The sequence below is a fragment of the Drosophila miranda genome, chromosome 4 (assembly GCF_003369915.1).
Source record: "Drosophila miranda strain MSH22 chromosome 4, D.miranda_PacBio2.1, whole genome shotgun sequence".
NCBI classification, from domain to species: Eukaryota; Metazoa; Arthropoda; class Insecta; order Diptera; family Drosophilidae; genus Drosophila; species Drosophila miranda.
Genome location: NC_046677.1, coordinates 6,662,029 through 6,689,047, shown reverse-complemented (window position 1 = coordinate 6,689,047; position 27,019 = coordinate 6,662,029). Strand labels below are relative to the sequence as shown.

The window sequence follows — 27,019 nt, the reverse complement described above, 5'->3', positions numbered from 1 at the left end:
TTTCTATTTCATTCCCAAGAACGATATTTAACGTTTTCTACCAACAACACGAACAGCTAACGCTCTCATTCCCTTCGTTGGATTTCGTTGTCGCCAATCCATAATCTGTAGACTCTGGAATCTACCGATTCCACATCCATTTTTATAACCTTTAACCCCAGAAATAATGAGATACTATTCCACTCCATACATTCAAAATGACATGGGGGATTCCAGCTGTAACCCAAAGCCCATCTACCACCTGCCGTTCGGATGGGTACCGCCTCCACACTCGCAGCAAGGGGAGCTGCTGGGAAAGCAGTTTACATCCCACAGTCAGAATCAGAATCCGAATCCGAATCCGAGTCAAGAGTCAGTGTCACGCCCTGTTATTAAAGCTACTCATCAATTTGAAGTGCCCCATCCATGTGCTTGACTCCTCATTCAGCCGCAGCTTAAGGGATCTATCCGATACGTGTATATGGAATATACTTTTATATACTTTTTATTTGTGTGCGTGTGTGTGTGTGTGGTTTTGGCTCTCGGCAAACAATAAATGTCAGAAGCACATTCATGGCTGTGCGCTGATTGTAACACATTTCGCAGTGGGAGATACATTTGTAACTGGCAGATACAGGACACAAAGGAGTCTATGTCTATCTATCATCTGAATGGGAGAACCGATATGCAGCGACCATTTTTTTTGTGGGAAAATTATCCTTTGGATGCATTCAAATACATTTCTATCTTTGTTCCATGAGAATTTATAATTTTCGTCAATAAACCGCTGGAAAAAGTTCTTCAACTTCTTTTAATATTAAAAAGAAATAATCCCTCTTCGAACGATGCAGATGTCGTGGATTCGCTGTACGAATGTCCCATAAACGAACAGATGCACCAGTGGGATCCAAAACCAACAGATCCATGATCCATGAGCTTAATTTTCGTGCACTTTCGTCCGAAAACGGCACGACATCTCTGCCTATCTGCTGTTGTTTTTCAGCCGGATTTGCACTTGACACGTACCGCAAATAAAGCAAAATAAAACAAAAGAAAATTGCATAAATGCCTCCGTCCCTCCAATCCTCCACATTCCCCCCTCCGTTCATGCCATTTACGGCACATTTGGCTCCGGTGCTGCGCTTATCAATAATACTAATTCGACACAGCCATAAATAGGTCTGACTCAAGAAATGTATTATCGCGCGGCTGCCGAGAGGTCAGAATAATTGGAGAATATGTGCGACATTGACGGGGGCTAGTGGGTCGAACGGTGTACAGTGTACAGTGCGTTTCATGGCCATACAGAGGAAACCAAAAGCAAAAGCAAAAGCTGATGGAAATGAGCCGCAGATTTATGGAAAAGTCGAAAAGAAAATCCATGAAGAAAGTTAAGCAAAAATAAGCTTATATTTGTTTCAAAAGTATCTGTATCTTTACTCTTAGCTGTAGATTTATCTGTATCTGTATGTTTTCTTCGTTTCATCTCTTTATTATTATGTATCTGTATCTGTTTCTCTATCTCTATATGGTAGAGTATCTCGAAATGTATCAGCATTTTCTTTTTTTCTACCTATAAATGTATCTGTATCTCTGCCTATTCGTACATGTAAATGTATCTTTTCAATTGTTCACAGCGGTAGATGTATCTCTATTTTAATCGTTGTTTGTAGATAAATTTGTATCTGTATCTGTATCTTTATCTTCACTTAAAGCTCTAAATCTCTAGCTTTATCTTCATTCATATCTCTAAATGTATCTGTATCTTTTATATGTATCTCAAAACTGTTGCTCTAAAGAGCACTGTTTTTTTTTCCTGATGTATTTGTTGCGCTTCCGTTTGTGGCTTTGAGGGCGACGATAATGTCAGACAAGGAAAAAAGAGAGAGAGAGAGTCCCTTTTCATTCCGATTGTATCTGTTGCACATATGTACGTTCGCCCGTACCGATACAGATACATTCTGCATGATTTATAAGTTTCTTTTTGTACCCCACACAAAACAGATAATGCCAAGACATTGACCTTTTTTCCGCTTTGAAATACCAAAAACAAACACACAAAAACTTGTCGCAATTTTTTTCCTTTCTGTATATTCTTTCTCTTTCTCTCTCTCTCTCCCGGTTCTCGTTCTCTTGTGTTCTTTGTTGTCAGATTAGCCGGCCAGTGGCCAAGTGGATAAACCAGTTTTCGTTTCCTCGTTTTGGCCTCTGCTTCTTGGCTCGACTTTGGCTAATTAGCTAAGAGCTGCTGCTGCTGCTATTGCTGCTGTTGCTTTTGGCCCGGCTAAGAGGCCCTGCCCTGCTTCGAGTTTTGTAATGTTTGACCTACGAGTAAAAGGCATCTTTTTTTGGCCAACAAACAAATTAGTTAAAGTGACTTTTGAAATGGCCAAAAGATATAGATAAATATATGTATATCTTTTGCTTAAAAACTAGCCAATTAATGTTTCTCTTAGGCCATTACTTGATGATAAAAAATTCATTTTTTGGGGGTTCTTTTGTGCAGACCAGAGGATTCCATACGAATGCCTAATGCTTGATTTCTAAAAAAGTAATTTATTTTATTTATATTCCAAGTATTTCACCATTTCAAATGGATGATTCCATTCGGTTTCCCCGACATTTCCATGACTCACTTCTCGCTTGAGTTCTGAGAGTTTAACAAAGAGTTGGCTTTGTTAAATGCTCACTCCATAGAGAAGTTCACCCATGTATGTACGTATAAAAGATACATGTATGTACAGTAATATATGTTGTTAATAGAGACCGGTTGTTAGGGAGGGGGGCGGACCTTGACACCTGCCCGTAAGCAGTGGAATCAACAAGCGAATAAAACACATAGAAACGAAGGCAATCTCCAACTTCGTTTGAATCTCTCTTCTTTGTAGGCTTTTCATAGCCGAAAGGGGGTAAAACAATTACCAAAACAGGATACTAAAACCGTCAAGAGAGCCGAACCACCCTCCCCCCCACCGCAAGGAGTGTGTAATTATTTTTCCTACGCTTTATTTGTGGGGTGAAAATGTTCACTTTATTTCCGCCTGATTGGGCATTTGTTTCAATGTTATTTTGTTGTCTTTATACGTCTTCCATTACGGTTAATCTTCTAGTAAAATGGCTTAAATTTAGTCGTTGATTGTGGGTCAAGTGCGGAATGAATTTCATGATTATTATTATTAATTTGTGAAATCTGAAGCTCAAGGTTACATTTTTAATCTTCAATATTACAGTTTTTATCGGAAATTTATTTCTAAGATTTTTTGAAACCTTCCAGCAAAACATTTCTAGCTAGAATTTCACATTTTACAATCTCCCACTATATAAAAGAAAATACCAGTATTTTAGGATGGAATGTTTTTATTTTTTGCTATTAAAAAAACATTTATATTTTATATTCTTTTGCACTTACCATTTACGATGATGATGAAAATTATCGACACGAATGCAATGTTGAAAGCACATTTTGAGGACATTATATGTGGCGACTGGGATCCAATGTGGTTGCAGGGGGAATCAACAGATTCTCTGTTTGTTGTTGGCGGTTAGATTGGGATTTTCACGTAACTTTTGTGGCAGTATGGCTCTATTTTTTGGGGCAGGCACCTTTGTGGGGCTCTGGGCCTAGCTGGCTGGCTTAGTGGGGGAATTTCAGCAGCCCTGCCATTAACCAGTTTTAGCACTCACACATATACACGCATGGATCGGGCACCAAGTATTTTATTCTTTTTTTTATTTAAAAACAAATAAAAACCAAAAACAAAAATTAAACACTTTTTAGCTTATTTTTTTAATTTTTTAATTAAAATGTCTTTATATTTGTTGCTGTTTAGAAAAGGGAAACACAGAGGGGGGGTATAGTTATCGCTTTAGTGGAAAAACATGAAACAAATAAACAAACACAAAATCAAAACCACACAAAGAAACAGCTTGTATTGGACTCTCACTCGCACTTATGCTAAAGGGCCAATTATGACGCACTGCGCAGCTGCAGATAGCAGGGAGAGATAGAGAGATCCAAAACCGCCGAGAGAGAACACAGCGGAAACGTAACAACAGAGAGGGAGAGCAAAAACAAAGCGAGCATAAAAAGAGGGAGAGTAAAGACAGCGAGAGCGTGATATCAAGAGAGTAAAAGAGAGTACAGGCAGCTGGAGCGCAAACGCAAAAAGTGCATTAAGTGTAATTATTGTTGCTGGTATTTTTTTTTAGGAAAAAAAAACAAAACAAACAGTGTTCAAAACCAAACACAAAGCCAAACAAAGTAAATATTCAACATTCGCTTTTATTCGCTTATTCTGTCGACTTATGGCACAAGTTTTTGTCATAAAATTACTAAAACATTTTCTGCTAATTAAACTTTGTTGTTCTCTCTTTCCCCCTCTACCACACACACACACAAACACTCTGCTTTGTTGTGGCTGTGTTCTTCCTCTTCTCTTTCACGCTACCAGTTCTTCTTCTTCTCCGACTCTTTCTCCTCTTCTTCTTCTTTACGCTGCCGCCTGTGCCTCTGGTGTTGTTGCTACTGCTGCTGCTGCTGCAGAGCGGGCATTAAATGCGTTGAAATGCAGCCATTTTGTCTTTGGCAATTGGCACTCACAAGGGGACTCATACGCCGCACTCCCGATTCCCTATGCCGTTTCCTGTTCTGTAGCGCACTTGTTAGTGGTAATCACTCGATTATATATACATCATATGTGTATCATATCTGGCTAATTATTCAGCTCCAATATTTATTTATTTCATTAACATACGGGCACCCACTCGCACTCACACACGCGCGCGTGTTCCGACTCCCGCGGCTTTTCTTATTCCGAAAGAAAACGCGCGACGGCTCCCGTCCGAACGAACACGTCGATGGGTTTTTGGGTGTTTTGTTTTCAACTTATATTTCTTCTTTGCACTCTGATTTCTTTTATTTTTTTTGTAGGCTTCACATTCTGACGACGACGCTTAAACGGCACAAGCGATTTCACAAGCGCGCGAAACGAACCTGCCTCGACGAGCAATCAAACTGTAAAACACGCTCTTCCACGCAGTTCCTTATTCTCTTTCGAGGCACAAGAAACAAGCCGAGAGCCACAGTAACAAGCAGAGAGAGCAAAGGAGAGAATACGCGCTAACAGCTGTTAAAATAACAAACCTGCTTCGACCAGCAGTCAAATCAGTGTGACCCTTAGTAATATACCAAAATACCGTCTTACTTTTAAAATATACCGTAAATATACTGACGAATTATTAAAGTTCCATCATACATATTCCTCAATTTTGATATTCCATGGAATATTACTAGCTAGATAGAACCCTCAGCCATGCCCACATAATTTTATCCCATTAATAGATGAATTTTCTACTTGACTAGTTTATTTCAAATACTGGCTTTTATTGGATTTTGTCTGAAAAAAGGTTTTAGCGAAAAGGTCAAACAAAAAAACCTAAGAGAGTAATAGTTCCTATTGATCAATTTTGATATTCCATTGAATAATTCTGGCAAACTAGGATGTTTAGCTCTGCCCACATAGTTTTATTCCATTGATGAATAAATTTTCCAAAAGACTAACTACTTTTAAGTACTCCCATTTATTGTATTTTGACTAAAACAAGATTTAAACAAAAAAGTGTATCAAAAAAACAGTGGCAGCAGTGGTATGTTAAGTGTGTATCGATTGTCACGTCGTTTCTTACATGTTGCTGGTATTTGCAGACTGTTGCTTGTCAACCGATGTATGGAAATTGGAATACCCTAGTTTTCCAAACTGTTTTTCAAACGTAATTAATGAAGAAATTTCCTCAAATTGATATTTTTTAGACGTATTCATACATTTGATTAGTTTCCTGTATATAAACCCCGATCACGATACTCATTCTTGGTCTCCATAAGAAGATAATAAACTGCAAAAGTTTAGTTATGATAGCTTTAAAACAGAGACTGGCTAGATTCTTCATATTTTGGAGCCAGATGAAAAACATTTCCTCAGTTTTACAATATCCATTTCTTAGCGTATGCAATTGTGGGACATGCTGCTCGTTTTCTCGGCACATGAGTCTGGCCCATACAAATATAATGTTGCCAACGGTAAAACGTAAGTGGTACCAAAACATGTTTCTGCAGCAACATGTTTTGAAATGCATTTTTGAAACGATAACGTTTTTTTTTTAAAGAAGATATCGGTTTGACAAACATTTTTGACGATTTTCATTGGTCAAATGTCAAATTCATATTTTAAGTAACTTACAATACCAATTTTAATACCGAATGTATCCAGCTTTTGGCTATTACAATGGCTGAGCATAAATGGTACCATCCAAGACCAATTTTTTTTGAACCACATTTTGAATCTGCTCCCGGTGGATTCATCTTTTCAATGATTGGAAAATGCAGTTCCAATCATGACCATATGTCGATCCAAGTACAATAATTAGAGTACATAATTATTAAATTATGGAATGGGATTGATTGTTGCTACCGATTCATACCGGTTGAAAGAGAGCGAAACAGAGAGCCTTAATAGATTGAAAAGAGCGAAGAGAGCCGAGAGCAAAAGAAACAAGCCGAGAGAGCAGAAAAGAGAGAAATACTCGTTAACAGCTGTTAAAATAACAGTGGCTGGAATCAATGACCGAGCGAAAACATGCCAAAGCGGGAAAATACTAGTGACCTCTGTTGCTGGTATGGCTCAAAATTAACAAAGGTGTATATTGAATAATTAAAATATTTTAATTAGTAAAATATCACTTGTATTTATGTAAATATATAAAAATAATATATTCACTTAAATATATGTGTGGTATAACTCTAAGTAGCAATTATTTGAATTATAGATAAACCACCTGTTGGGGTTTTCGCTTAGTATTTTTCGATAATGCGTCAACAATTACATAAAAGACTAGCTGTACGAATCGAAGCTATTCTAGTTTTTCATTCGATAATTTGTAAGTCTTAGTAAGCTCCCATATGATCCAAAATTTCTCAACTTGGCGAACTCCCCCTTGCAGTGGTGGTGTTTACATTTTGTGAACCTTTTTTTCATAAATTTTTAGTATTTTTGTACATTTTAAAACGCGTTAGGGAGTAACCTCATTCTGCTAACACACCGGTGTAGAAATCGTGTAGAAGTCCTATTTAGAGCCATGTCGCAGGGCTCATAAATTTAAATTTTCGCTGTCGACTTATCGACAATATAAATAAAAACACTGAATCCAAAAAATTTGCTATTTTTGGGGTGCCTTTAAATTTTTGTGTTGCTCCTAAATTGTGGAAGCCCTGGCACTGGTATGTATTTATTATTTATCGATAGAGCAACAGCTGAGATCAACTTTGAATTCAATAAAAAGTGTATTTCAATGAATAAGGTATTTAACTAAGAAACTCAGCTGAAATGCGCAATTTTTGACAGCCTTAACTAAACCCTCGAGTTCGGTCCTATTTGGAAAAGAGTAGGTTCCAGCATAACAACATAAAACTGCACGCCGAACCTGCTTCGACTAAGAACACACAAGCCTCTGTTGGCATTGGTAAGGGCTTCCAACATATTGCGCTGAGCAAAGCGAGAACTAAAACCAAACTAATTACAGGTTTAATAGGGGGGCCCCAAGGTGAAGCGACATCAACATCAACGCGTGGCTGGAGCTGCTAGTGATTACACTAAACCCTTTCCAGCGGGATGTATGGATTCCTCAAAAATGCACTGACTGGGCAGTCCAAGAAGATATTGAGTACGCTTTTTATTTTCAATCCTTGTATTTAAAAACATACGTAATAGTGGATATTTTCTGCAGAACAGAACACAAAGCAAGAAGCGAAACGAAGGAAACAAATGGTGCACTCACGGAAAACAAAACGAGAAAAGCTGATCGCGAGAAATCTTGTAGCACCGATGGAGCACCAAATGAAGAGGAAGTCAACTGTTCAAGATAAAATCGAGGATTGCTGGAAAGTCGTAATGGATTATCTCAACGTAGAAGACCAGCTCAGCCTCGCTTCCTCGAACGTGTATATCGGAGAGATGTTCAAGAGATACAGGCCATCGGTACAAACATATTGAGGAATCTGTATTTAGCGACTAATGTCTGAAACAACTGTTGCAGATTGTTGGCGGAGCGGAGAATAGGAACGGAAGGGAAGATCTATACATCCTGAAAAAGCTCAAAGCCTTGGACGATACTCTTGGAACTTGAATGCTCCCTCAAATGGCGGAAGAGGATTGCATGTTCTTGATCAATAGGAATCTCTGGATGTGTCTTCCTGTTATCGATTCCATGCAAAGAACTTGGTGGATTGCTGCCAAACGATGAAGCGATTACGGTGTCTAAAAACAAAAAACAATATCGAACAAATCAAGGACCACAGATAGCAGATGAAACTGGTTTCTGGAGTGCTAGCCGAAAAGAACGACCAGCTATCGAAAATCAACCAAACCGCGGAGAATATTCCCGAAACGTTTGGCAGTGGCACCCCAAATGAAATTTTCCAGATAAAGGTCAGCGGAATAGAGCCCTTCCAAGTTCCCTGCGTATCGGCTTCGTCTGGATGGACTGTCATCCACAGACGAGTGGATCCAACGAGAACTTTAATCGGAGCTGGACAGACTACAAAATGGGTTTCGGAAACCTACGGGAGAACTTCTTTCTGGGACTGGAAAAAATCCATCTAATGACCCTGCTCCAGCCTCACGAGTTGTATATCCAACTCCAAGATGTCAATGGAGAAACCAGCTATGCTCGCTACGACGATTTCAGAATAGGGAGCGAAGAGGAAGCCTACGAACTGAAATCGGTAGGAGAATATTCAGGAATAGCCGGAGATTCACTAACTAAAGATCACCTAAACATGAAATTTTCCACTTTCGACCGGGATAACGACACTGATGTTTGAAATATTTAGTGTCCCTTCCTAATATTTGTATACCTTGCATTCGCGATTAGCGACAGCGGAAATGTGTGGAACAAATTTTTTGTTTGTATATCTGTATATACTGGTATATATATATCAAAGATATATTGGAACAAAGGGTTTAGAAACACAAATCGTACTTACGTGTATCATTTATTGCAATAGATTGCATTTAAATCCTTTTTGCTCATTCATTTTCAAACAATATCTATTTGGTGCTTAAGTTTGGTGGGACTTTTTTGGGATTTCCTCTGATGGGATTTTATAAGATTGAGGAAATGTTTGTCATCTAATGCACTAATAAAGGCCTAAACTAGTCAGTCTCTGTTTTAAAGGTATTTCAACGATATTTTTAAAGAAATCGTATCGGGATCGAGATATATTTACAATAACCATATGCATGAATATGTCTAAAACATATCAATTTCAGATAATTTCTTTATTAATTACGTTTGAAAACAGTTTCTTCATATTATATTAACCAAATATGGTATACCTATAACTAAACTCCGGTTGACGTGATATTTCATACTTACTTATGTTGCCACTGTTTTTTGTTGACCATTTTTTTTTGTTTAAACCTTGCTGTAGTCAAAATACAATAAATGGGAGTACTTAAAAGTAATTAATCCTTTGGAAAATTTCTTTATCAATGAAATAAAATTATGTGGGCAGTGCTAAAGATGTTAGTTAGCGAGAATTATTCAACGGAATATCAAAATTGAACAATAGGAAAGATTATTCCGACGTTTTCTTTGTTTGACCTTTCTCGCTTGAACCTTTTTTAAGACAAAATCCAATAAAAGCCAGTATTTGAAATAAGCCAGTCAAGTAGAAAATTCATCTATTAGTCGGATAAAAGTATGTGGGCATAGCTAAATGTTCTATCTAGCTAGGAGTATTCGACGGAATATCAAAATTGAGGAAATCGTCGTATTTTTTGAATCGGTAATGGCCCGGTTGACAACATTTAAATCCTTGTCGTTCATATTCAAAAAATTTATATTTGACGCGCACCACTCGGTTCCAATCGATAGTATCGATAACCGAACTTGAATCGGGTAAAGACCTCTTTTACCCGGTTGACAACAATGAGTCTCATTCCATGCACACATACCCTGGGGGCAATGGATGTTATAGAGTTGCGAAAATGTTTGTCCTCCCAGGCTCCAATTAATGCAAAAACCATTTAGTCTCTGTTTTAAACCTATTTCAACGACATTTTAAAGCTTATTGTCTTCTTACAAAGACTAAAAATAGGTATCAGGATGGAGATATATATATATACAAGATACTAATAATTACCATGAATATTTTTAAAACATATCAATCTGATCAAGGGTCTTTATTAATTAAATCCTTATTATTATCTTGATATGTCTTCATATTATATTAACGAAACAGGGTATACAAAGGCCTATACACGCATCATGTCTTCAAATACCAGCAACATTGCGACTGTTTTTTTGTTGAACTATTTTGTTTAAGCCTTGTTTTAGTCAAAATACAATAAAAACAAGGACTAAAAACTAGCCAATCTTGAAGAAAATTTATTCCTCAACGGCCTCAAATTATGTGGGCAGGGCTAAATGTTCTATATAGCTAGTAATATTCGACGGAATATCAAAATTGAGGAATATGTATAATAGAACTTTAGTTCGTCAGTATATTTACGGTATATTTTATATTTTGGTATATTTCTGAGGGTCGGACGGTGTATTTTAACGATAAGTCCGCGGTCGCACTGGTTTGTGCTGTGCTTTTCTGTCTCGTTCCGTCGTTCCGCGTCTGTCCGCGTCTGCAGCCGTTCCTGTGAGTGCGTGTGTGTGTGTGTGAATGTGCCTGTTCCCGTGCGTAGGTGTTGGTCGCGTGCCGTTGTCGTTGCCGTTGCCGCTGCCGCTGCTGCCAAAACCAAGAGCAAACAGCAAACGGTAGCAACAAAAGTGAATACAAACATAAATAAAAAAACAACAAATACAAGTTGTGAAATAGTTTTAGCCGCGGCGGCTGTCGCTGTCGGTGGCAAATGGCAGAGACGATAAAAAAAATAATTCTTAACATAAAACAGGTTTACTGTGCTACCAGCAGAGTGCGAGTGGGAAAGAGAGGGGGAGATGGAGTGTGTTTGTGTGCAAATGTTTGGCTGCAAGGTCCCCACTGTGCTGCACAGTGGGCAAACCCTAATGTGCCCCACTGTAGGCTAGAACTTGTTTGGAGCCCGAAATCAATGTGAAGAACCGTTTGCCCGCAAGAGCCGTTAGTTTTTCGTTGCCCCGGGCCCCCCCCTGCCAGCCCCTTGCCGATAAAATTCCAGGCAGCGCCATCCCCTCCTCAACCCCACCCCCACACACCCGAGTCTAAATCAGCTGGCTCTGCAGTCGACGCAGCTCGGGGCAGAGGCAGAGGCAGCGACCGAGGCAGCACCAGCTGCGGCATCGGGCACCTAGCAACAGTGCGACGACCAGGAGCGGACTCGAAGCAGTCTTCAGCCTTACGGGGCACGCGCATGGTGAAACGGGAAATCGGCAATAGTTCCAAATGGTAGCGGCACTTTTTTTTGTCTATGTTGGGCGCCCACCACACAGCTCCAGTCCAGCCCTGCCTATCGCTGCCGCTGTCCCCGTCAGCTGTGCGATCACTGCGCAGGCGCCACACACAAACACTGACGCACGCACCCGCATACAGCCGTAGCAGCAGCAGCAGCCACAACCACAGGCAGAGTCTTGTTACTGCCTGACTTTGGCCTGCAAAATTGCATTGCTGGCATCCCGCTCGCACTCATTTACTTTGGCAGTAATGCTGCCGGAAAACGGTTCTCGGTTCTCGGTTCTCGATGCTTCGGCGTTCGTAGGAGTCCCCGTAGACCCGTAGTCGGCAGTCGGCTTTACATAAGTTGACATCCACGAAACGCACAAAACGCTCTGACTGTGGGGGCTCTGGGGCTTCAGTGACCGGCTGCAGGTCCTTTGCTCAAGTTCTGGCCGCGCTTTCATTTCCACATTTCGAAATCAGCTGCTGCCCGTGTGTGACGTCTGGGTGGCCGCCTTTTTGCACCTCTCGTACTCGTTCAGTTTTTTCCCCACGGGATTTTCCTCCTATTTTCCTGTGTGTTTGCGATTAGTAGACGTATTTTTTTGGGAAACCGGCTCTCTCAAAAGGCTTGCCTTAACCATCATCATTATCATCGTCAGCCGCGTCGACAGTTGCTGTTTTTTCAGCTGTTCGCTTGACTCGAAAAAAGTTGTTCAACTTCTTTTTTTTTACTACACTTTAATTTGTCTTTTTTTTCTATTATTTATCCCAACTATTTGCCGTTTGCGTGGGTCACTTTCAAAAGCGTTTTTTTCGTTCCTTTTGTGGTTCCATCATAAGACCAAAAACTTGATTTATAATCGGTACGTGCGGCCAGCAGTAAATAAATAAAACAATATAAACCCAACCAAATCAATTAATTTATATACAAACCGAATGCAGTCAAAGTGTTGATCGAATATCGAATAAGACAAAAGTATTAAATAAAATCAAGAGAGAACCAACCGGCCACCAACATGTAAGGCAAGGCAGGCAGCTCCGCAAAGTTAGCTTTTGCCCCCGCCCCCCCTCAAAAGATGGCCGCCAGGATGTGCAGCAGTAGCAGCAGCAGCAGCAGCAGTGTTTCATCCATCGTCATCATCTAGCTGCAACAGCGTCCAGAGTAGCAGCAGCAGCAGTTGCAGCATCCATGCAACATACCCACATACATACATATACACAAAAATACATATTTCCAACGCACACTCTCGCATAGTCCACTCTTAAAGGTGAGTAGTACTTAAAGTTTTAAGTTTTAAATACTCTGCAGTCGTAAAAATTGGGTGAACGAAGAGTCCCTCGATTTAAAGGCCAAGCAGAAGCGCAAGAGATTTTTCAGGATTTTTAAGGGATCTCCTAGTGAAAGTCAAGTAATAGTGGCAATTATTAACGATAAATAAATGTTTAAGAAGTCTTTCATTAAACAAAAATCTATGGAATATTAATAGGTACAATACAGTGTAAAATTATGGTTTAATATCCAAAGATTTCCATGGAAGATGGGGCTCTATAGAATTTAATAATAATCCAAAATGGAAATACAAATGAAATTTAGGAGAAGTCTTATTTAATATTCAAGCTAATGACCAAAAGGATTCCCTTAAAAATTTAAAAATTCTTAAACAATTTAGCGGATGATTAGAAAATATGAATACGGTTTGAACATGTCCAAATATGATGCGTATGATCCGGTTTAGACCGTGTAAGAGAAAACCTACCGCATACCCGCACGAATATATGGAATGAATTTTGAAACCTTCGTCCATCAGAAGCCCCTGAGATGTGTCCAATCAAGAGAATCGCATGATGAATGACCTCAGCACACACTCCCCATCAATCTTCGCACACACACAATTGTCTGCCTCCCCCGAACCAGCCCCCGGTGGATATTTGGCTTGGGATATTCTTTGATATTTGGCGACTCTCGTCTTGGGGCTTTTTTTTTGTTTGTCCCTTTCGCTTGCGTGCTTAGAGCATCTCAAAGTCTAACATTTCTTTTTCGGTTTGGCAGCACACGAAATATCTTGGTGGCAAGCGCGAATTTTTACGACTATTTTCGCTGGGAGTAAGACTCGAAATTGGAATCGGATTCGGACTCGGACATGGAGCTGTGGCTGGGACTGGAGGCTGGGACCTGGTCAGAAGAGAGTTCAACCCAAGTGGAGGGCAGCAACAGCACCACCAGCAGCAGCAGTGGGGCTGAGTTTTTATTTTATTTGGTCGCGAGCCCATTGAAAAAAAGCTCGTCAAACCAGTCGCCGCCGCCGTTGTTTTTGCTCTTGCTTTTCCTAGGCCTGGCCTGGGCAAACTGGCCCCCGTTGATGACTTTTTACATAGCCGTTGGCCCGAAGAGTGAGAGGGAGACGAGCGCTACGCTACGCTGGATGGCTGGGCCAAAAGATACCAAGAGATACGAGATACTCGGCACAAGAGCGGACCCAAGCCCAGGCGGACACCCGACTCTCAGTCCGACTCTACTAACAGACAAAACACACGTATCTAAACTTGTTTGAAACGTGTTACATTTTAAGAACGTTCGCCGCAAGCGGCAAGTGGCAATAATCCTTTCAAACTTGACAGCGTTGCCATGATGTTCGGCAACATGGGGGCAAAGGGCCTCAGTCGCAGTCGCACTCCCCTAGTGGGAGTGGCACATTGACTGAGTTTTTTTTTAATGCCACACATGTGAACATACATACATATGTATTTGTATATGTATTTTTACATGCATGCATTCAAGTATCTATGTATCCGGGGGATCGCTATATGCTATATGCTGGCTGTCATTCGTTTTGGTTTTTCAGACATTTTGATTGCCGGTTTTGGGCTGCTTTTGTTGCCATCATTTTTTTTTTGTACCACCCTCCCCCCTACCCTCTGTTGGGCCTTCGCCGTCGCCATTTTCCTCTACACACAAAAACAAATACAAGAGTCCTTTTACCCAAATCCCACACAAAATAAAACAAATCCTAAACGAAAGGCTGCTGCCATCGGGGGGCTGTCGAAGACTGGGATACCCTAGAAGATCAAGGATTCCTATGGAAGTTTTTCGATTTGAAACTCTGCTCCACTCGGAAACATTCGTAGAATGATGTTGAAACGCTGTAAAAATGTCCCATAAGTAAAAGGAGAGAATTCTCTTTGAAATTCACGAGAAAAAAGCGTTTCGAAGAGGAGATATCGACGTTGCGTGAATACAACAACGGTATCAAAGAATATCGGAAGTATCGGAAGAATATTCAATAGATCGAAAAAATCATATGTTTGTTTTTTCAAACTGAATGGCAAATTGCCAATCGCCCGTTAAGATTCCAGCACGCTTTCTGAATTTCGGATCAAAAAGAAAACCCAGATGGGCCAGATTAGTGCCTCGACATGTATTTTGTTTGATTCTCAAGGATTTTCAGGGATTCTCTGGGTCGGTCGGTTGTAGAACAATAAATCTTATATCAATGGGAGCTATAGGTGGATATTTCATGGATAATATATGATATAGCAATGAAATAATAACTGAAAAATCATTTTCATATCTTTTGCAGTAGAAAAGTGTCTCTTACAAAATACATATCCCTTCTACCGATCGTTTCATAGCCCAAACTTTTCCGAACTCCTTGCTAAAGGAGTCCTTTAGGGCCCTTTTGACCCTTTTTGGGCCCTGGCAAATATCTGATCAATACACTCCCGTGAAAGATAGGGTATAATAAAGAGTGGAGTAAAAAAAAGTGAAATTGATATTTTCGCACAAATTGCCGTTAACAAGGATGGTCGTAGGGTATGGGGGAATGGAAAAGGGGCTGGGCAAGGGGGATGGGCAACCTAGGCAACGTAAAACGAAATATTTCCCTGTCAAAATTTGGTTGAAAATGTTCTGCAGCGGCAGAGGGAGAAAAATCAAAATAAATGAGAGAGAAATAAAATAAAAGCGTTTTCGCGGAGAGGTGCAAACGGAGAGGAAATTGTTTACCGTGGTTCCAGAATGATGTAATTTCGCGTGTTCGTGCAATTCAATTTCCTGCCGGCGGAAGCCCGCATGTCGCTCCGCGCTCTCCGACCCATCGGAGAAGTCAAACATTCGTTCACCCATCATAGAAGTACCCATCCCCACATCTCCAGAGTTCCAGAGCTCCGGAGCTCCATCTCCAGCCCCAGGTATAACAAAGTACTGTCCAAAAATCGTTTAGAAATTCCAAATCACTTTTTTTTTTTTTTTTTTTTGCCTCTTCCGAACTTTAATTGTGCCCCCCAGACCCGACCCCCACGCAAAAGCTGAGCTGCGGGAAATGGAATATATATATTGTCGTATATTCAATTTGGTGAAAATCTGCCATCTAAACAGTTTATCCGTTTTAGACAGCCTCCTCGTTCATGGCATTGGTAGGAGTCAATGAAAATCTCTTCTTATGGCACTCTTTGTATAGAGGAAAGAGTAGAATAAATGTTCTTTGGAGTTCCTTAGCTTAGATAATCTCTTCGTCATACTTTTAGGGGACTATAAGCCGAGTATATTAATTATTAATGAGGGATTTTTGAAAGAGCTGTGAATTGTATTGCATTCTTCTTATGAAGAAAGAATAAGTGAAAAATGATAAAGGTTCTTTAAAGATTATACCTATGTTATATGGCATGAAAGGTTAAATGGTACACATTGTACCGTCATATAATTACAGTTGATCATAAAATAGACGAAAAAAACAAATATAAATTTATTTAAAAGGGAAAAGAGCACTTACATTTTTTTATTTAGCATTTAAAAACATAAACCAATTTTTTTTTTCATATTTAGATTAAATATATTTCCTCTCAATTTAATATAAAAAATGTATTTTAAATATTGGCCGTATTAAAAACACTTTTCAAAACATTTATTTTTTAATTCAAGTGAATTCTATTTAGTTTTACTTTTAAAAATCCAATATTTAGTTGAAATATGGGTGTGTTTCTGAATGCATTTCTTCCGATACAGAGGGTATTCATCTGAAACAGAATACTTAATGAATTTTATAAAATTGTGTTCAACTTTTAAAGGCTTTTCTGCCTCCCCCCAAAAAAAAAATCGAACCAAAGTGTATGCAAAACTTCGTTGAATAGAATTTGTGAAAAATATTTGCCATATTTCGCATAAATAAATTATATTCAAAAGACGACCGTCCGACCCCCGGTCAGGGCCTGCCGCCTGCTGGCAAGAGCCCGGGCTTTCGGGGGGGGCATTGCCTATATTAACAATAATTCCTTTGTGCCCCGGGCATCTTGCCAAAAAGTTGTGTGGCTGCCTCCTGCCACACAGCAGGCGACGAGCGTTTTGTGGCCAATTTCCCGTACCCAAATGCCCGAGCGACCGACCGGCCGGCCGACCCCTAACGATGCTTTTTGTGTGTTCTGTGACCCATTGTCCAAGTCGAAGTCAACTTAAATCGGACGGACACAGGGCCTACTATGCGCTCGCTCTCTCTGCTCGTATGACGTTTTGTCTGGGAGTTTTTAAATTCAAAAGTTTTTCAAATTGAAATTGCCTCTCGAACCTCGAAACCCGAAACCTTTCGAATGGCAGCAACCGGCGGCGGCAGGAGTACAAGTGAACCTCTGCCCCTGATTGAACCGGTTCGAAAGATTCTCAAATGGCTGCTCGTTTGGTCTCTAAGCAGCGACCAGAAGCTGCGAGAGGCCGAGAAGGAGCTGCTCGAACATCTGGCCACACCGTGCCAGAAATTTTACGTGGACATTGGCGCTGTGGTGGGCAAATCGGACAGGATCTGGACACTGGCCATGAGCACCGAGGACCGCAAGCATGTGCCACTGGTGGCATTGCACGGCCGCGGCTCGGGGCTGGGCTCGTGGCTGCTCAACCTGGATGTCCTGGCCAGCCAGCGGCCGGTCTATGCCATTGACATGCTCGGCTTCGGCCGGAGCTCTCGTCCCATGTTCTCGGCCAAGGCGGACATATGCGACATGCAGATGGTGCTGGCTCTGGAGGGGTGGCGTGAGCAGATGAACCTGCCGCAGATGATACTCTTGGGGCACTGTCTCGGCTCCTTTGTGGCGGTCTCCTATGCCCTGGCCTATCCGGCCCATGTGAAACATCTCATCCTGGCCGAGCCCTGGGGCTTCAAGGAGACTCCCTCGCAAGCCCTGGGGCTGCTCAATAAAATCTCGTTCCTTCTCAATCCCTATTGGATCCTCTGGAGTGTGGGACCCCTGGCCAGCATTCTACTGAACTACACAGAGCCCCAGCCGCATCTCAAGGAACGGTACCGGGAGCTTTTGGCAGTCGCGCTGGACCGCTATCTGGAGCAGTGTAAGGCGGCCACGCTCAGCGGAGAGTTAGCCTTCCAGACACTGGCCCAGGGAGAGATCTCTAGCCACATGAGGCGGCACTGGCAGAGGAAATCGCTGATGGAACGTACCCACGAATTGCCCGCCCACCTCGGTTTTTCCTTCATCGGTGGAGCCCAGTCCCCGATGCACTCGCACCCCCATTTAGCCATCGTCAAAGGATCGGGCCATTATGTGCACCTGGAACAGCCGGAGGAGTTCAATCAGCATGTCCTCAACATTTGCCACACCATCGATGACTGAAGCTAAATAAAACACACAGTTTTCGGAATAAATTTTAGTGTAAAATCCATCAAAGAAGATCCCATAAAAGAATGCTTATTGAAGTTGCTGCCGCTGTCTGTTGTAGATGTAGTAGTAGCCGCCATTGAAGCGGAGAGTGGCCACATCATAGGATCCCGTCGCTCCACCGAATGCGTCACCCGGAGCGCGTGCTGCCGCGGACGTCAAGTTGAGGGTGCGATAAAAGAAGGCCGTCAGGAAGCTGGCACTCACAACGAAGGCCACAAAGAAGCCGAGACAAAAGATGCAGTCTTTGTTGATCTGCAGACACAAGCAGAAGGCGGCCCCAAAGTCCCCCAAGGTTCGCACAATGCGGGCGCCCAAGGACGGTGGCCCCTGTTCCGCCGCCGCATTCGCACGATTATTGTTAGATCGGATCTGTATGGTGTGGTGGGTGCGTTCACAGGGAGCCCGTGTGTCTGGCTGGTTACTCGGCGGCGCTGTCGGTATGGCCTTCACTTCCACACGCTGTCGGCGGGGCGGTCGTGTGACCACCGTCTGGGTGCCCAGCTCACAGATCTCTGGTATCTGAATGATCACCGCCGTACCAGAGTCCACCGTGAGTGTAACGGGCTCTAAGTCGAGGCATTCTTCATCCTCGCGCCGTACCTTCTCCTCGATTACGTCCAGACGGATCGTAAAGTGATCGAGCATATCGATAAGGTGATTCAGGCGACCTTCAGGCCTTCCCGACTCCGGCTTTTGTCCTTCTACAGTGCCCTTTTGGCTGGTGCTGGGCATCTCATCCAGATGGCAGGAGGCTTCTGGCTCTTTTTTGACATCGGGCGAGACATCTGTTTCGGTGGAACCCACAGTGGCATCTTTCAGATGCACCACCAGACTGTCAACCGCAGCCGGTGGCACCTCATTCTTTGCGGCTGCATCCTCCAGCTGGACTACAGGAGTACTGGTCTCTGCATGGGGCCTCCCTTCTGCCTCCGAGGACGCCTCTCGCACAACTTTTTTCGTCGTCGCTCTCTGCGGGTCCATATTATTTTCGAAATTATAAATTTTGAAGGGCTCTGTACTCTGCCAAGTCTCTGAGCTCTGAGTTTTATTCCGTGTGACAGCAGTCAGAAAACAAATACACTTACGTTTTGCCGGAATAATGTCGACTCCAGTATTGTAAAACCCCCATTTCGAACTCTTCCAAATTCCATCTTTGAACGTTAGCTACTACATGGCGTGCAGAGAGCCGGAAGAGGCCGCTATCGTCGTTGATCATCTTATTAGCGATCTGGTCCTTGAGGCAGTGACAGATTCTGCCCTCCACAAATCACCCTCACCGTGCGGCTCCTCCACCTGCCAGCGTCTCTTCGACATTTTGGGCTTTCACCCTTACAGGGACGACAGCGATGTCGAAGTTTGTGTCTATGGCGAGGACGATAAGAGCAGCCTCGAAGCGGTCATGGCTCCCAGCTCCCGTACGCTCATGAACAGCAGTCTCATATCGAATGGGGACCGCATAGCCAATTGGCATAGTTGGGTGACCGAGGCCCTGGCTGAAGGTAAGTGATTGTATCTCATCCATGAGGGGGCTTCCAAGGGTTTGAAGCAGGTACTCTCGCCCACTCTCTCTCTCACTCTTTGTCTCACTCCCAGTGCGGCTTAGCAGTTACGAATAACGAAGAGAGCGCATCGCTCGCTCTCTCACAGTGAGTTTATCTAGGAAACTGTTGAAATCTGTAAGGAAGCTAATGGAAACTTGTTCCTTCTTCCTAAGGGAGAATATCTCAGCCTGTACGGCTTGCCCGTTACATTTCTTACTCTTTGTCACACTTTTGGGACTGCTAAGCCACACTGAGAGAGAGAAAACGTGTAAGAGAGTGTGAGAAGTTCTAGCAGTCATATATGAAATGATCTAAGAAACATTCCCTGATTCCACAGAGCATACCGAGGACGATCTAACAATCTATATCAAGAATGAAGCCCAAAGGTCTTGTAGCAAGGCCGTGCAAACGGAACAGCCGCGTCTGGCCGGATCCGATACCGGCCTGAAAAGCCAAGGCGAACGGGTCTTCTTGCCCATGCCCTGCGAGCAGACGCGTCAAACGATCTTCATCGATACCGTGTCGCCGCCCGTGCCGAACTTGACGGCGCGTCCTCCCTTGGCCGATCGCTTCTGCTACATGTTGACCGATTTCGCATCGGCACTCTACTGCAGTCTCGCCATCATGTGTTGTTGCACCCCCACTATGTTGCGATAATTGACCCCCAATGATAAATCGATCCTGAATTTAATCAAACGCTGCGAAAAAATCATTTAACTGGGAGGCTCAATAGCACCTTTGTCTAAGAATTTTCTATAGTGGGCCAGCAACAGATAGAGGCACCAAATGCACAGCAAAATAAACAGGACGTAGGGAAAGTTTTCGCCGATCATGAACAGGCAGCCGATAAAAGCGTCCACGGCATTCAACAGAACTTTCAAGAGCCTCTGGTGTAGGGGCGCCCGTTGCATGTCTGTGGCCGATGTCACCGACTCCACCTCGATGTGGATGGTATGCTGCTGGATCTGGCTGGGCTTTTCCTTGGTGGCCACGGACACTCCCTCTTCCACCGATTTGGGGCCGTTCTTCTGTTGCTCTAGCAGAGACCAGGACGTCTGAATGCTCACCTCGCAGGTGGCGGCCTGAATTGTGCGTTCCGACACGGTTCCGCCTGAAAGTCTCTCGTTTTGATCTTGGGGAAAAAGTGGTTACAGATAAGTGATCATTGGAGGATAGCTTCCTCACTTGTACCATGGCTTGGAACACGCTTTAATGGATTCGAGACCACGACCTGATGTTTCTGTTCTCCGTCCATCATCTTTGTGTAGCCCTCGAAGAGGTTTAGCAGTTCCGAAAAGCGTTTGTTGATTTGTTTGTGGCTTAACTGGACCTGGACCAGGTAATGGGATGTACTGTTGTCCGGCGCCTGTTCAGCTCCGTTCTGGGATCCCCCACTTGGATCCTCTGATGTAGTCTCAGGTCGTGGCAACACGGCGGAGCCTCCATCCCCCTGTGTCTCATCCTGGGGCTGCAGCATGCTGCTGATGTTTGGTGTGAGTGTTTTTGCCTTAGATGAAGTGTTCAGATGAATTTTATTTTGTGTCATTCCCAAAATGTGTGTCTGAATTTTACACAAAAAGGGGTTGCCTGCTGCTTTATGTATCTACTTGCCACTCGGTGGTGCACTGTCTGCCATTGAGCTTCGTTGGCTAGTGGATAATTTTTGCGCTAAATTAAGCAATTTCCTGCCGTGTCTGGGTCGGAAGCAGCCTCTTCTGGGTCTTATCGTGGCCACTCCACTGTCCGTCCGTCCACTGACACTTCAGGCTCTCTCTCTCCCTCTGCCGTCCATGGATTTTCTGTCTAATATGACAATTATAACGGTCTAGTGCACTAATTCTATTTTGCATAAATGCATTTTTGAAGCCGAATCAAACGAAAGGGTCATCGGGGGGTGGGCCCACAGATTAAGTCTTCATTCAGCAGGTGCATCTGTATGTATGTGCTTTGGGCTGTGAATTGTCATGTGACAACACACGACGGCAGACGGAGGGCAATCGTATAATGTCTGTAGACCTATTTGTCAGATAATTATTAAGGGAAAAGCAAAGAGGAAAATGAATGGAAGGTATCTGATGGTCCAGCTTGGATAATAGCATGGATGCAGCACATAACGATCTCTGGCAGAAGGGGCCCCTATCTGTTATATTTCTGTTTCTATTATTACTAAAAAAACAACACAGTGAGGCTTCGAATCGATCAAAAGCTGTCTGCGTAACTGAAGAGTCTCCCAGGCTCTTAAGAGACTATTTGCATATTAAATGACATAATACATACGATTATGATATATAAGGTCATATATATCCCCGCCAGCATCAGAAACCTTCACGCATACATTCGAATACGGTGGAATTTCAAAACAATACAGAAAATTCAAATCTTTTTAGCGCTAAAAATTAAAAATCTCCTAAAATCATATGTATTTTTGTGTAAGAACTGGTTTAGACGCATACATTCAAATGAGGCCTCACGACGCGGCACCACCAAAGGGAGCCGAACTCCCTAGAACTCCTAGCTGAAGCAAATAGTTCATTTGCTTATGGGAAATTTGCACAGCGACTGAACATAATTCAAAGTTTAATGCATGTTAAGATGGTGAGATTTATTACTAAAGCTAGTCGAAGGCTGTGACTTCAAGTCGATGTCAGTTGAAGACGTTTAAGACTACGATCAATCATAGTTGCATAAGCTGACAAGCCGAATGTCCATGCTCTATTCCAACGAAGCTTAGAACAGAGAGCGCGAGAGATCAAGGAGGCGTGTGATCGATAGAGATACGAGCGCGATGCTGCTGCCGAAAGTGCAAGAACAAAAGAACGGCACAGCTAGCGTGCTACTGTCGTGTGTTTCGCATATTTCGGTACAGTGGGCAGGGCAATAAGCTAACAATACAGATTTAATACATCCAAGTTTTTCGTTGCCATTCTGTGGAGGTGAAATTCCTTAAAACATTTTTCTAATTAATGTTCCATCATTGAAGAATCGTTAATGCAAAATTGCTACCAAAAACTTCTCTTGCAATACAAACATAATAAATTAATGAAAACTTTTGCTCTCTCCGCCAACCCCCATAAACTATCATTTTATTTTCTGATATTCTTTTCGTATTTTTTTTTTCCACCGCAATTTCCGTTCAAATCCAAAAAAAAAGCTGTCTCCGTGGTATATTTCATAATTTGTTCGAGGGAAACTTTTCGATGAAACTCCATTAAAGCAGAGACATAATAAATTCATGGAATATCTCGAATTGGAGAACACTCCTTCGGGAGGAAGACTACGCACATTTGTCCACCAGCTGGCGGGGAGGGATGGGGTGGGGAAACTTTTGTCGATGTCGATGTCGTTGCCGTTGTCCTAAGTCCTCCGGCTTTTGGCGTCCTGCGTCCAGTGTGCGCACCTGCTACTCAGGGGTTGTCCCGTTCGGATGCATCTTCTGCCACTGATGCTGCTTCTGGGGGCCATTGTTATCATTTAAAAGGCTTAAGTGCGCCAAAGATTTATATTTATATTTGAAAGGGAAGCAGCAAAGGAACAAAAACCAACATCGCATCCGTCCATGCAACGAGAAAATAAGATAAACCAACACATTATTGATTTTCCTCTCGCATGTGACGCTGCTCTCTCTGTGTGTGCGAATGCTGTTGCCAGGCATGGCCTGGGGTCCCTTTTCCCGTATTGCCGCAGTTTTGTCGCCTGTCCAAAATATAAAAAAAACAGTAAAAGAAGAAAAGTCGGGGGAAAGGACCGCAGGGAAGAGCCCCAACGCCTGCGCTTGATTCATCTGCCAGCTGATTGGTGTTTGTGCGGAAGCGTTGGAGCAGAACAACTGTGTGGGATTGAGTGGCCGCCATCCGCCATCCGTTCCATCCATCATCATCCTCATCCTTATCCTTCAGTTTACCCTTTGGCTGTATGTTACAGCTAAATTGTGTTGCCTGCTTTTAGGGGTGTTCCCCTGAAACACTCCCACATCTATCATAGGACATGCGTAGCATCTGGAATCATCATCTGGCTTCTGTAGGAATCAATCTTCAGGTGCTTATATTTGTACATAAATATATTTTCTATAATTTATAATCGTTTTCGTGGCCAGAATTAATTTAGATCTAAGCCTTCTTCTGGACTTCTCACTCGCTGTTGCATTTTATTTTGGCAATCATCCTGATTATGCCCGGCCCCTTTCTGTGGAATTTATGAGGTGTTGCTGATTATTCTCTCGGTGGCACAAGACCCCCCAAAAAACCGCAACTGGCCAAACAAATGGAGTAGGCGTCTAACCGTTGCCAAAACTCACGAGACTCCGCCTCGCGCCTCGTGGCATCAGCTCGTAAATAATATTTGTTTAGATATATTTTTGCCTTAATGCTTGTTTGTTTCCTATTACTCTGGGCCGGCTCGTTTATCATCCTCTGGGTTAGCTTAACTGCAGTGCTGCGGATGCTGCAGAAGGAGCCAAAGGACTTGCGAGTCCAGGCACAGCATGCATTCAATTAGCGCCTGGCAAAGAATTTGGATTTTCATCATGCCCTTTTATCATTAAGCCCATAATTTCTCAACCATCTTCTGCCGCAACTTGTGCTATTTATCATCATAATCATGGCCTACGATTTGTTGCAGTTTACATTGGACAATAATCATGGCCTAAGATTTTTCACACTTTAGATTGGAAATCCCAATCGTAATTGGAAATTTTGTGATGGTCATTCGAGGGAAAATACTAATTCATTTGCTAAAGACCAGTCATGAACTTTAGCACTTGTTCCTCTTATAGGAAATTGTGCTCTGCTCGTCTTATTCAAAACTAATGTGTCCGTTCGCTTAGGGGAAATTTGTATAGACCATAGGAGCATTTGAAACTTTATGAAACTAGAATAAATCGTACAATATTTACGCTTCACTAATTGCTTATCGTTTTTTCAGTTATCGTTTCATTCCATCATTCCATTCTGCTAGTTCTTCTAGAGTAGTGTAGTTCCGAGAGTCAACGGAGTTGGTTCAAGAGAACCATTTCTTCAAGCGATCCCAAGCTTATCGCTTTTATTTGTATCGTTTCATTCCATCATTCCATTCCGCTAGTTCTTCTAGAGAGAAGAGAGGGACTGTAGTTCCGAAAGTCAACGGAGTTGGTTCAAAAGAACCAATTCTTCAAGCGATCCCAAGGAAGATTAAAGGCCTCGAGTCTTGCTGGTCCCATAGTAAAGTGTCTGGTCATTGCTGGCTACTCTCTGCTCCAGTAGTTCCTCCAGTTATGAAATCTGGAAAATACCAACAGATCTGTGAAATAAATGTGCCAACTCTCTATCGGATAAAGTTAGAGCTATCTTTGCTGTTAATTTTAGTCTGTTTAGATTAGTTAGTGCCTCTGTTGCACATTCCATCTAATTTCGTATAGTATTTAGGTATATTCTGGGTGCTCTATGCCATTCAGTTCTATGTACATAGAAGATGTCGCATGTCACAGTCGCTTACACCTGCCAAAGTCCTCAAAGCGTTGTCAAAACGTTTGCCACTCTTGTCTATGGCAAAAGGTAAGTGAAATTTCCGGGTGAATCCTCCCCAAGGTCTCATGCCTCTTATGCCTCTCATGCCTCTCGTGCCTCCCATGCCTGCCTTTTGTGGCAATCAGTGGCCGGGTAGACTCTTACCTGGCCACTTTGGGCGCCTAGACCTGGGCTCTTGTGCCCAGACCTCCCCGCTGGTTAGTTGACATTTAATGGCATTTGACACTCTCCACGGCGTGTCCGCAAGACAGGAGCAAAAACATCACAAGCAAATACAAAATAGAGCTAAAAAAAATACCGAGAAAGGAGAGAATAGAATATCCGTAATGGAAATATTGCTAAGAAAATCAATAGAAAATGGTAAAGGAGACAGCAGCAGCAGCAGAGGCACCAGGCACCCGGCACCAGGCACCCGGCAGGATGGAGCCGGTCGAGCACTTGCCTAATGAAGTTGTTGCCTAAAGAAGGGACAACAGCATCGAAGGGGCAGGGAAAACAGAATAGCAGGAAGAACCACTACTCGGGGAGCACATCCCGTGAGCAGGAGTCCTGGACAACAGCAATAACAACATCAATGCACTTAATGCTCTTGTTTGCTTAACTTTATTTGATGTCCTTGCCTTGCTTATTTTTCCCCCATACTTTTGCCTCATGCACGGCAAAGGATACCTTCGCTATGACATCCACTATGGTCGGGATATGATAAAAATTTAAGGAAAATGTCGAATCAATCTATTTCTATGCTAAGAAAAACATTTTCGCTTATAATTTCAATTAATTTTGTAGAAACCAGATATGCAAATTCCCCTTGTACTGCTAAGCTGCGCTGTGAGAGAGAAGCAGTCATGGGAAATAGTTTTCTTCAAATTTTCTTCAAAGTTTTATAAGAGTTACTCTGAGAAAATGGATCCTGGCAGTGTATTTCAAATTAGGTAATATTCCCATCTCTCATTCGGTATTCTCTGGCTGCGTTTTCTATTTGTTTTTCTAGCGACGACTACATATATGGTGTTTACGCAGAAGTCAGTAGCAGGAGCAGTCCTGCCAGCACATGTTGACCACTTAGACTCGCAGCAACAACAACAACAACAACAACAACAGCAACAACGACAGCAACAGCAAAAGAAAACAGGGGCAAAAAACGAGAGGAAAAAGCGACACCAATTTTTTGGTCTCGAGTGTAATGCATTTAGCGATGGTCGAGCAAAATGTGCATTGTCCGATACGGCCGGCCCCCTGTCATGCCTGGGTACCGGATACTTTTGCTTATTTTGCGGTCAAATTAATACCGCTGCAGGAGGCATGGGGCATGCAGGAGGCATAAGGCAGAAGGCAGCAGGCAGCAGGCTGTGGCAGCAGGATGTCTGAAACTCGTTCACGTTGCATGTATTTTTAATTAATTGCGTGCCTCCTACCCCTCGCCCGCCCTCTTTCCAGAGGAACCAGATGGGTAGCAGGAGTCGAGTCGAGTTGATTTGAGTCGACCCGACCATTGCATGCCATGTCCTCCCATGTGGCCAGAGCCTGCTCGCTCAAGTCCCTGTTCCTTGCGGTCCTTGTGGTCCTTGTGTGTGTCTGATCCTCATACTTTAATAGGTTTATGTCCACCTTTTTTTCGTGTGCCATTACGGAAAGGATGAAACAGAAATTAATCCTTGCCACAGACTTTTGATATCAATTCTTTTGAGGGGACACGAAATTATAAATTATTTAACATTGGACATGTTCAAAATGGCATCGTTTGCATGGTGGAGTGTAGCCATTTACATATAAAGCAATATATACTTCGAAATATTACAGATTTTATATTGAAAAAGAGTCTAACACCTGTTCAGAGTTGATCAAAATATATTTAATCATGCTAAGAATATGGTTTCAACCGTATTTCAGTAGAATATTTGCGTTTTAGTCAC

The 27,019-nt window shown here is 42.6% G+C and overlaps 8 protein-coding genes across 13 annotated transcripts in view; 5 read left to right on the top strand and 3 right to left on the bottom strand.

The window, feature by feature from the left end:
* Positions 1 to 5,036, bottom strand: part of LOC108162207 (disintegrin and metalloproteinase domain-containing protein 10) — a 123,346-nt gene extending 118,310 nt beyond the window's left edge. For 2 of the 4 annotated variants that reach the window (XM_017296820.2, XM_017296818.2), the window contains exons 1-2: positions 4,580 to 5,036; positions 3,389 to 3,701 (exon numbers count right to left, since the gene is read on the bottom strand). In XM_017296820.2, coding sequence (XP_017152309.1) covers positions 3,389 to 3,452 — 64 coding nt within the window. In that variant the 5' untranslated portion in view covers positions 3,453 to 3,701; positions 4,580 to 5,036. The remainder of the gene's footprint in view (positions 1 to 3,388; positions 3,702 to 4,579) is intronic. The other 2 variants (XM_017296819.2, XM_017296821.2) reach the window with 2 other exon arrangements.
* Positions 5,037 to 7,152: 2,116 nt separating this feature from the next.
* Positions 7,153 to 9,192, top strand: LOC108164031. Of its 2 annotated transcripts, none has more exons than XM_017299607.2 (5): positions 7,153 to 7,252; positions 7,377 to 7,494; positions 7,555 to 7,695; positions 7,759 to 8,009; positions 8,068 to 9,192. In XM_017299607.2, exons 3-5 carry the CDS (start codon positions 7,644 to 7,646, stop codon positions 8,155 to 8,157), a joined length of 393 nt encoding a protein of 130 aa, XP_017155096.1. In that variant the 5' UTR covers positions 7,153 to 7,252; positions 7,377 to 7,494; positions 7,555 to 7,643; the 3' UTR covers positions 8,158 to 9,192. The 2 variants fall into 2 exon arrangements, with proteins under 2 accessions (XP_017155096.1, XP_033249541.1); XM_033393650.1 differs by having other exon boundaries at positions 7,164 to 7,252; positions 7,315 to 7,494.
* LOC117188692 (fibrinogen-like protein 1) lies at positions 8,510 to 8,854 on the top strand. The gene has a single exon (XM_033392918.1). It carries the CDS (start codon positions 8,510 to 8,512, stop codon positions 8,852 to 8,854), a length of 345 nt encoding a protein of 114 aa, XP_033248809.1.
* A 3,051-nt stretch (positions 9,193 to 12,243) lies between the features above and the next one.
* The window catches only part of LOC108162866, a 51,151-nt gene continuing 36,375 nt past the window's right edge, over positions 12,244 to 27,019 (top strand). The window contains exon 1 of the mRNA XM_017297815.2: positions 12,244 to 12,672. The gene's annotated coding sequence lies outside the window, so the exon portion shown is untranslated. The remainder of the gene's footprint in view (positions 12,673 to 27,019) is intronic.
* Positions 16,985 to 18,016, top strand: LOC108161201 (1-acylglycerol-3-phosphate O-acyltransferase ABHD5-like). Its single transcript, XM_017295423.1, has one exon. It carries the CDS (start codon positions 16,985 to 16,987, stop codon positions 18,014 to 18,016), a length of 1,032 nt encoding a protein of 343 aa, XP_017150912.1.
* Positions 18,036 to 19,113, bottom strand: LOC108162869. The gene has a single exon (XM_017297821.2). The coding sequence runs from the start codon at positions 19,043 to 19,045 to the stop codon at positions 18,092 to 18,094; it is 954 nt and encodes a 317-aa protein (XP_017153310.1). The 5' UTR covers positions 19,046 to 19,113; the 3' UTR covers positions 18,036 to 18,091.
* On the top strand, positions 19,217 to 20,324 carry LOC108162872. The gene is made up of 2 exons (XM_017297824.2): positions 19,217 to 19,563; positions 19,943 to 20,324. Exons 1-2 carry the CDS (start codon positions 19,236 to 19,238, stop codon positions 20,260 to 20,262), a joined length of 648 nt encoding a protein of 215 aa, XP_017153313.1. The 5' UTR covers positions 19,217 to 19,235; the 3' UTR covers positions 20,263 to 20,324.
* LOC108162870 lies at positions 20,274 to 21,180 on the bottom strand. 2 transcript variants are annotated; one of them, XM_017297822.2, is made up of 2 exons: positions 20,791 to 21,180; positions 20,274 to 20,737 (listed from the first exon to the last, which is right to left on the bottom strand). In XM_017297822.2, exons 1-2 carry the CDS (start codon positions 21,149 to 21,151, stop codon positions 20,319 to 20,321), a joined length of 780 nt encoding a protein of 259 aa, XP_017153311.1. In that variant the 5' UTR covers positions 21,152 to 21,180; the 3' UTR covers positions 20,274 to 20,318. The 2 variants fall into 2 exon arrangements, with proteins under 2 accessions (XP_017153311.1, XP_017153312.1); XM_017297823.2 differs by having other exon boundaries at positions 20,797 to 21,178.